We start from the raw sequence: 9,651 nt of genomic DNA, 5'->3' as shown, positions 1-9,651 counted from the left end.
GTTTTGATGTCGGATTCGGTTCGAGTACAGTTATATTTTATTCGGTTCAGTTCGACTCGATTATTTGGTTAATAACCGAAATGGTCACCCCATGCATAATTATACGATTTCCCTCCATGCAAAAAAAAACCAAAAAAGAAAAAAGTCCAATTGATACCGGTCGAACCGGACCGATTTTAAATATCCGTATACCGACCAGAGAATATCCCACCTCAATTTTCTAGGGTTTTGTTTTTCGTCGCTATATATTTTCTTCTTCTTTCGCGTTTAGATTCTCTCTTTTCCTTGCCTCTCTCGTCGCCGACCTAAGTTTCTTCTCCGTCGTCTCGTTCAATAATGGCCGTCACTTTCTCCGATCTTCACACTGAAGGTGGGCTTAAGTCCCTTGACGAGTTCCTCTCTGGAAAGACTTTCATTTCCGGGTAAGAAAATTTCGGATGTTCCATTTCGGCTCGTGATTCTGAAATCTGGGAAATTTTTCCATCTTTTTGAATAATTTATCTCTGAGAACGTGGAGGTATTTTCTTGGTTTTTGTGTAGTGATGAGATCACGAAAGATGACGTGAAGGTTTTCGCCGCTGTTTTGGGGAAACCCGGCGATGCTTTCCCCAATGCGGGCAAGTGGTACGAGGCTGTCGAATCGAAACTCGCTAAAAGGTTCGGATTTCGTGCTGAATCGTTTCCTTCTTTGATTCGGGTTGTTAATTCCAAATCTGATCACCTGGATATTAGGATGTTAGATCAAAATTTGCTGTGTGGTGTTCTGATGTACTAGAACTCCTTTCGTTTTTTCGATTTCCGTAGCTTTCCGGGGAAAGCGGTCGGTGTGAGATTCGGCGGTGAGGCTGCCCCTGCTGAAGCTGCTCCCGCTGCTGAGGCTAAGGTTTGTACGACTTTGAATGATTCTGCCAATTATTTTGTTTTCAGATGTTTGTGGGAATGATTCGCTTAGCTTAGGAATTAGGTTCTTTCGAGACAAAATAGTTGATGTTTTCTAAGACAAAGAGATCTAAGTAATTTGTTATGGCGTGGGTTGTCTTTGTCTTCTTTGCATGTGAATTAGACTTGATTAGAGATTAGAATAGAGATGTGTACCCAGTGGAATCAGATTGTGAACGGCGCCTAGAAAGTAATAAACTTTGATGTTTTCCGTTCCTTGCTCTGATCCAAACCGTAGATTTTCTTTGGTGAACCAATTTATCTGCTCCAGTTTTTTTTTACGAATTTGATTCGAGAAGTTCAGTATATTCTTTGAAATTTATTGGAAACCAGACTGAGATTTCAAGTTTTTTCCTGTACCATAACAAATAATCCTTCTGAAATAACAAGTGTGATAATCTATCAATTTTGATTTGAAGACCACTACCCTATCTACTTTATTTGGCAGCCAGATTATCTTCTCCATCTTTCCGTAGATGACTCTAGCTGAGCAGGGTCTTTGTTGTGTTTAGAATTATTCAATTTTAGGATAAAGTGACGTCTTTTTTCTATGGAACCCTGAGTTTGAGCTTAAAATCTGCTCGAGATAATAACACTTTTTGTTTTTAGATAATTCTCGTCCATTGGTAATGTATACATCAGTTTCTGAACCGTGTAAATCTAAAGTTGTGTTTGCTTTGGTATTGACGCTTTCTACAGGCCCCAGTTGGGGATGACGATGATGACTTGGATCTTTTTGGTGATGAGACAGAGGAGGAGAAGAAGGCAGCTGAAGAAAGGGAGACAGCCAAGAAGGATACGAAGAAGAGCAAGGAGAGTAAGTATTTTTCAGTGGATATGTATACTGAATTCAAACCCCAAACATAAGATAGCACCCTTGCAATTCGGCAATGTTGTGAGGTAGATATACTTGAATGATTGTTTTATTGTTTAAAATTGCCCCCCAATTTTTTTCAGGTGGAAAATCCTCTGTGCTCATGGATGTGAAGCCATGGGATGATGAAACCGATATGAAGAAGCTCGAAGAGGCTGTTCGTAGTGTGGAGATGCCGGGTCTCTTGTGGGGAGCCTGTAAGTTCTTATATTCTTTTCCCCCCTTCACCCCCCACCTAATTTCCAAATCGTTTTGAAAACATTGAAGTAGGCAAACCCATCTTCCCTCTTGGTTAAAATTTAAGAAAAGAGATGAACTTTTAACATGGGTATCCATACTTAAACTTTAAACAGTAAAAGACAGTAGTCTTGTCTTGAATTCTTGCAAAAGTTTGGCACTTTTTGTCCGTAATTCTTCATTTTCCAGCTCCAGACTGACGAGAAATCCTTTGTGTGGCAGCCAAATTAGTTCCGGTAGGCTACGGGATTAAGAAGTTGCAGATCATGATCACGATCGTGGACGACTTGGTATCGGTGGACGAACTCATAGAGGACTATCTTACCGCTGAGCCCTGCAACGAGCACGTCCAGAGTGTGGACATTGTCGCGTTCAACAAGATCTAAGCCCAACAAGTCAAAGCTACTACTACATGATCTAAAGCTTCTGTCAAGTTTTGGTTTTGTCTTTCATTTATGTGTTCCTTATGTTCGCCCCTTCGTTATTGAACCTTGTGAAAAAGAAGAAAAAAACGTTAGTTATATTTCTGTCGCCTACTCTTACCTTCTAGAGTTGAGAAAGTATGGATTTTTTTCGAGCTCATGTTTCTTCAGTCAGCCTAACAAGCGGACTGTTTTTTTCTCTTCTAATTATCCATTTTTAATCTAAATTTTAAATTCTAAACGAAAGATAAATCTTAAATTTTAAACTATAATTTAAATTATAAAGTATGAACTCTAAATTTTAGAACCGGAAAAAAATCTACGGTTTAAAGTTTACAATTGAGAATTTGAAATCAGGATTTAAAACGAAGTTCATAATAAGTTATTAGTAAAAGTATGTCTTTTTAAATTAGAGTTGAAATGTAAAAAACTAAAATACTTTAAATCTTATCAATGTTTTTATTAATATAATAAAACTTGATAAAAATTAAAGATTTTAAAAGTTTTTACTAGACTTTTAATATTTTATTTAGATTTACACGTATTGGATTTAAAAAAGGATTTTTTAAAGATGTTTTTTAAATATGTATATGAATGGATAATTGAGATTTTCAGATAGATTTTATTTAAAAAGAGTGGAGATCTTTTTGAGATTTTTCTATATTTATATTTTAAATTTTATGGACATTTGATCAAATTATAAATAATAATTTCCTTATATTTTTTTCCCTTTTTATTTGACAATAATAGACATATTGTGATTGAAGATGAACATATAGACTATAGACCAGTTTCTAGGGTTTTGGTTTCTCTTGTCTCATTTAACCTTGAATGGTAGGAGTTTTTGGAGTTTTTAGAATCCAAAAACAAAAAAAACAACATTCAAGTTTTTACAAAATTACTTTTCCTAAAAACTTGGAAAGCCATTTTAGTGAAAAAATCAATGAAAAACCAAAAACTACTTTTTTTGAGTTTTCAAATATTATAAAATCCAAAAGCCAAAAACCAAAAACTAAAAACCAAAATCCAAAAACTAAAACCAAAAACCCAAAATAAAAGCCATCTTCATTCAAAGCCATTTCGTTTTCTTGCTTAGTTTAGATAATTGGTGAAGTAAAATGTACGGATAAACAACAAACGATTTACATGATAGTGATTTAACGCTTTCTGGTTTTTTGGATTAAAAAAATATTCTTTCATAGTCGATATAATAAATAATAAATAATCCTGTAGCTTTAATTTCAGATATAAAATGTTTTTTCTATTAAAATCCATGTTCTATTTTAAAATTTTAAATATTTAGATTTTAATATAAAAAATTAAAACTGATAGATACGAATCAAATTTAAAACAAAAAATTGCAACAAACTATAAAGTAATCAAAATTAGGATTACGAAGAAAATAACATGCATTATATTACAGTAATAATAATAATAATATGCGATTAAAGTGAAAAAGAGTAATATATTTAGACTGGGTTTTCCTATAACAGATGTAATTATATTCCGTTAAAGATAATTTATATATGGATAAACAAATATGTATATAAATTATATTATTATTATTACTAAGGTCTTCGAGCATAAACGCACACATACATAATCCTGCGCGGTATAGAAATTGTAATTTTTCTTTCAAATTATCGATCAATAGTACACAAATTATGACTTGGTAGTTGGCATATTTATTAATTATTTAACGATCCACATTTTTTCCACCATTCAAAGGACAGCCCAAAATTTAAAATACACGAGTTTGTAATGTTGTATTTTTGTATAACATAAAGAATTTATATACATTACATAACTTTTTTCTATTTTTAAACCTATTTTTTTATTAAATAAATAAATGAGTGTGACTTGAGATGTTGTTATACGTATATATCCAAATAGACCGGAAATTCCGGCTTCTGTTTCTCTACTGCTTCCCAGCGGACTCTCCAACAAATTCAAACTCAGGGAACAATGTCAATGGCTTCTCCGCAGATTTTCTCCTCTCCCAATTTCAATTGCGCTTCATTCAGATCCAGCTTTGCGTCTTCTCGTCCGTTTACTCTTTCTTCCACCTCTTCTTCCGCTTCTCCCTCTCCGAGGCTTCTTCGATCACTGAAGAACTCTGCCGTCAAAGCTTCTAGAAACCGAGTAGAGGTACTGATGTAACTTCTGTTGCTCGTTGGAATTTTCCTCTGATTCTGTGTCAAACTATTGATGGGTTTGCATTATTTTCTTCGATTTTGGCTATCAATCGAGTGTACTCCAGGTTGGAGTTTGAAAAATCACCTGATTGTTCCTCTTGTTTTGCTCGTCAAATTCTGATGAGTTTCGTTCGTTTCATCTGATTTTTACTGAAATTGAAAACTCGCGAGCAGTTTTGGCCAATTAATCTTCCCATCGAAATTTTAGATTTTATTATTGGGGTTTTGATTATATCCGTGTTACTTTGGATTGAAATGAGTGTTTGATTCTCCTTCTGAGTCAAATATCAAGGTCGTTAACGATTTCTCAATTCATTGATTCTTGGTTTTTTTACTCATTAATCTGCCCTGTACTTGTATGCATATTTGATTTGTTTCTTTCTGCTCCCAGAATTATCAAAATTTCAGATAAATGTTCAAGAGAAATTCAAGCCCTTCATTCAAGCTTGTAGCTTTCTCTTCGTTTTGTGGGCACATCTCGTTGTATTTCCTGTCGTTTTCATGGTTTCAACACCTGTTTAGTTCAGGTTTTTGGCCGAGTTATAACTGTTGAGCTGGTGTTTCATGATGGTGCTAATGTTAGATAGTGTATGATCCTGAGGAGAGGCTGAATAAGCTAGGAGATGATGTGGACAAAGAAGCTCCCATGTCACGGCTCTCTCTGTTCTCGCCCTGCAAGGTTAAGACATTTCCTCTCCATTTTGCTCTGCAGTTTGAGTTCTTTTGGTTTGGAATTCGATCATTGATGGTTGTCCTGTTTTGTTCAGATCAATGTATTCTTGAGGATAACTGGAAAGAGGGAAGATGGGTATCATGATTTGGCATCTCTATTTCACGTAAGCTCGCCCTCAGAAGCAAAGTTGCTTGTTTGTTTCTATCTGCTGTTTCCTCTTGTGGCCGCTTTTGAAGTTATCAGAAATAGTTATGTTGAGCTTTAAGAAGACTTCATGTGATGGCTTTTGTTTTCTCCTTTTGCATTCCGTTAGGTAATAAGCTTAGGAGACACAATTAAGTTTTCATTATCACCGTCAAAAACCAAAGACCGGCTATCGACAAATGTCTCTGGAGTTCCTCTTGATGAGAGAAATCTGGTGAGATAAGCGTTTTTTTTATAATATCTGATACATACATTTTCTGAATCATCATCAATACGATGTAATTCGGTTGAAGCGGCTTCTCAATTTATTCTTTTGCAGATTATTAAAGCTCTTAACCTTTACAGGAAGAAAACTGGCAGTACAAAATTCTTCTGGGTAAGAATTCCCAAGGATGGGTTTTGTTTCACATTTCATGTAGATGTACCTATAACAAACATAAATGATAGCTTCAGTGTTTGTCAATGGGGACAGGTTCATTTAGATAAGAAGGTGCCTACAGGAGCTGGACTCGGTGGTGGAAGCAGTAATGCTGCAACTGCACTCTGGGCTGCAAATCAGTTCAATGGAGGTGTTGCCTCTGAGAAGGAACTTCAGGAATGGTCAAGTGAAATTGGGTCAGATATTTCTTTCTTTTTTTCCCATGGAGCTGCCTATTGTACTGGGCGAGGTGAGGTATGCTAGGGTTCAAATTTTTTAATTTCCGCATCAGCACTCTGCATTTTATTTCTCGTGATGATTGATTTTTCTCCACTTTCTCTCTAACTTGAACTGCTGAAGAAGGCTGTCGAAAATGTTGCTTTAGATGTCATACCTATGACCCTCCTTAAATAATATTGTGTTAACAAGTTCTTGTTTGTATCCGGCATGCTTAGTCTCTTGACCTTCAATTTATTCTCCTTCTTAGAAGTATCAATTTGTGACGAACTAGCATATTACAGGAATTTGTCTATTGGACAAATGTTTCCTTTTGGCATATAACTACTCTTCAAAAGGCCTTGTTCAATTTCAACCTCACTCTTACAGATTTTCAGTTTACTGCCATTAGTTAGGGTCTTTCAGAGGGGTAATCACATGATCATGATGCATCTTTGTTTGATGAATTCTCATCTGAAGGCCAGTGGAATTGAATGCAGGTTGTTCAAGACCTTCCTCCACCGTTACCCTTGGACCTTCCAATGGTTCTCATAAAACCCCCTGAAGCATGTTCCACAGCTGATGTCTACAGAGTAATTCAACCCGAAATCAATGCCTAATATTCTGCTTTTCGAGGCTATCAGAATTTCGTGGCTAATATTTTTTTATATATATATTCAGCGCTTCCGTCTGGATCAGACCAGCAAGATTGACCCACTATTGTTACTGGAAAATATCACAAGCAATGGAATATCTCAAGACGTCTGCGTTAATGATTTGGGTATGAATCTAGAAGTGTATCTGTTGTCTTCTCCTTCCTACTCAGCAGTATACACTCTTCCCTTCCAGTGGTAGAAAAAAAATTGCAAGCTTGTTTAGTTTTGGAATCAGTATGGTACACAAACCACAATTATGCTTTGGACTCTTTGATATATGCAGAACCACCAGCATTTGAAGTTCTCCCATCTCTTAAGCGCTTGAAGCAACGTGTAATTGCAGCTGGACGTGGGGACTATGATGCCGTCTTTATGTCTGGGAGGTATGTCCTAACAGAAATCCTCTCTTCTGTTTATCACCTCATCTTGAACCAGGAGTAAATTAATTTGTATCTTTTTTCCACAAATTCTTTAATGTTGCATTTGAACAGTAAAGAGTCTAGTAATGTTTCTAATCTATATGTGCTTTTGTTTCTCTCTTTTTGCTAAAACTTTCAAATTTGTCCTCTTTATGTGATGAATAAATGTCGAGCAGTGGAAGCACTATTGTCGGTATCGGTTCTCCAGATCCTCCGCAGTTTATTTATGATGACGATGACTACAAGAACGTCTTCTTATCCGGTAAGCTCTCTGTTCTAAATTTGTTATCACCGTCCTGAAAACTGGCATCACATTTCCAGAATCCTATTAGATGCTATCCTCAAACACGCCAAATTTTTTACCCCGCCCTGTACATGTTGATTAGACCCAAATTGTTAAAAAGTCAATAGTATACCGAGCAAACTCACTTCTGGTGGATGTTAGCACATAATTTGATAGGTTTTCTATAACTAATGAGCCATTTACCTGGAACTGAGACAAAAGGGGAAACGCATGAAGCCTTCCTTCAGTAGCGTCGTCTGTACGAGCTACTGCCGTGTGATTGATCAAATTTGGCTACTGATGATCATACTGACTTGGAAGTTGTCGATCTCAGTTTGGTTTAGTGAAGAGAGGATTGATTTCATCCTTATATTCCAAAGTTGGAAAATCCATTGTTATTCGTTTTAGATGTAGCATGTTAAGAGCTAACTTTTGGAGTCCTAACCCTAACTTGTTGCAGAAGCGAACTTCATGACTCGGGAAGCAAATGAATGGTACAAAGAACCCCCTTCTGCAACTGCTACCACCCAATCCTCAGAATCTGAGCAGAGTTACCAGTGATTAAAAAAAAGAACAAAAGGAAACATTACATTCTATAAAACAAATAATGCACCTTGTAAGCGTTGAAGGTGTTTTGAATTCTTCTAGTGGCTTCTCTAAAGGTGGGATATCTTGGGTTTCAATTCAATTTCGGATTGTGTGGTATTAGGGTTACAGCTACTGGATTTGAGTAATTCTGTTTCAGGACAAGGATAAAAAAGTATTAGGCTTTGGCCATGCCTCTACAGATTTGAAACACTCAAAAGACTTGAGGCATGTAAATGAGACAGAACATCTCATAAGTTATAAAGAAAAGATATTCACTGTAAATTAAACCAGAGCAGGTGAGAAACAAAAGCACACATAGTCAGGGAAACATTCCTTTTTTTTTTCCTTTCTCAGTCTTTTTTTTTTCCTTCTTTTATTGCTTCATGTCATTCTCCAACTCTTTTACAGAGGAGGAGAAACATACTGTCTAGACAAGCTAAATATGTCTTTCCCTTCAAAGGGTGATGTCCATTCCCGAGAATTAGTTGCTGATGTTTCTGCAGGCATGGCAACATTACCATTCTCCAGTCCCCCCATAGGTACACCACTGCCATTCCCCCTGACTCCCATCGAGTTTTTCAGACCGTAACCATTGATGTCCGCATCATACATAAGGCGGTTGTTGTTCTTCAGCGGTGAGGTTGATCCAGGCCATAACCCGTTGAATTTAGGACTCAGGGATAAGCCTCGATCGAGACTCCAGTCTATGCTCGTGTAGTCCAGGTGTGCCACCGAGTTTCCAGAGCTCCAATCCACAGGCGAAGAAGCACCCGACGTACCTGTTGAACCTACCCCAGAGAATAGTCCTAAGGAAGATGCAGCGGCTACTATTGGAGGAGATGCAATGTTTCTGGTCCACAAGCCATTGCCACCACGGGCCATCCCAGTTGAATTTGGATCCATCATGTTGTTGAACCGCTGCTGGTGTTGATACTGAAATTGCTGGTAGATTTGATTTGGGTTCAGATTGTTTGGACTTGGGCTTCGAGTGCTCGGGATATGCGGTGGCATGAAACCATTGGACTTCATGATCTCAATGCCAGTAGCAGGGTGCCGACTGGTCGAAGTTCCAGGAGGAGATGTGCTAATACTTGAAGCTGGAATCTGCTTTGCGCTTACAACTTGTGTCCGCTGCATCATTGTGACTGGATCCCTATTCGATGGCTGCTGAAGATTCTTGGATTTGGGTACATACCGGGCTTCGACCTTCATTGTATGAGGTGACGTTTGAGATGGTGACGCCAAAGGGTAAGAGGCAGATGGGATTTGTCCTGTGTTTGTCCACCTTTTATCAACCAAAGCAGCAGATTGTTGAGGTTTTGCCCACTCTAACTTTGGATCGAGTATCTTCAAAGGCTGAACCATTTTATTCAAAGGTTGCAAGGATCCTCCTGTCATAGGGGGCGATTTTGTGTAGTTAAAGTCCCTTTCATCTCTTGCTTGTTGTAAAGCAGGCATTGGAACTGGTTTTGTTTGTGGCCTCGGTGCTGCTGAATTCTGATAAGTGATTCCTGCTGGAAGTTTCAC

At 37.4% G+C, this 9,651-nt stretch overlaps 3 protein-coding genes across 3 annotated transcripts in view; 2 read left to right on the top strand and 1 right to left on the bottom strand.

Moving 5' to 3' along the window:
* Positions 1-259: 259 nt before the first annotated feature.
* On the top strand, positions 260-2,630 carry LOC104816957 (elongation factor 1-beta 2-like). Its single transcript, XM_010546002.2, has 6 exons — positions 260-422; positions 541-657; positions 805-883; positions 1,639-1,756; positions 1,897-2,010; positions 2,273-2,630. The coding sequence occupies exons 1-6, from the start codon at positions 337-339 to the stop codon at positions 2,434-2,436; spliced, it is 678 nt and encodes a 225-aa protein (XP_010544304.1). The 5' UTR covers positions 260-336; the 3' UTR covers positions 2,437-2,630.
* Positions 2,631-4,377: 1,747 nt separating this feature from the next.
* Positions 4,378-8,224, top strand: LOC104816956 (4-diphosphocytidyl-2-C-methyl-D-erythritol kinase, chloroplastic). Its single transcript, XM_010546001.2, has 11 exons — positions 4,378-4,620; positions 5,251-5,346; positions 5,435-5,503; positions 5,654-5,758; positions 5,864-5,920; positions 6,017-6,217; positions 6,679-6,771; positions 6,860-6,959; positions 7,118-7,217; positions 7,430-7,515; positions 7,997-8,224. Exons 1-11 carry the CDS (start codon positions 4,438-4,440, stop codon positions 8,095-8,097), a joined length of 1,191 nt encoding a protein of 396 aa, XP_010544303.1. The 5' UTR covers positions 4,378-4,437; the 3' UTR covers positions 8,098-8,224.
* Positions 8,225-8,377: 153 nt separating this feature from the next.
* Positions 8,378-9,651, bottom strand: part of LOC104816955 — a 3,801-nt gene continuing 2,527 nt past the window's right edge. The window contains exon 3 of the mRNA XM_010545999.2: positions 8,378-9,635. Within this exon, the coding sequence (XP_010544301.1) occupies positions 8,527-9,635 (1,109 nt within the window). The 3' untranslated portion in view covers positions 8,378-8,526. The remainder of the gene's footprint in view (positions 9,636-9,651) is intronic.

Source organism: Tarenaya hassleriana, unplaced genomic scaffold (genome assembly GCF_000463585.1).
Source record: "Tarenaya hassleriana unplaced genomic scaffold, ASM46358v1 Cleome26, whole genome shotgun sequence".
Taxonomy (NCBI): domain Eukaryota; kingdom Viridiplantae; phylum Streptophyta; class Magnoliopsida; order Brassicales; family Cleomaceae; genus Tarenaya; species Tarenaya hassleriana.
Note: the sequence above shows the minus strand (reverse complement) of the source record. Positions and strands in the feature narration are given on the sequence as shown.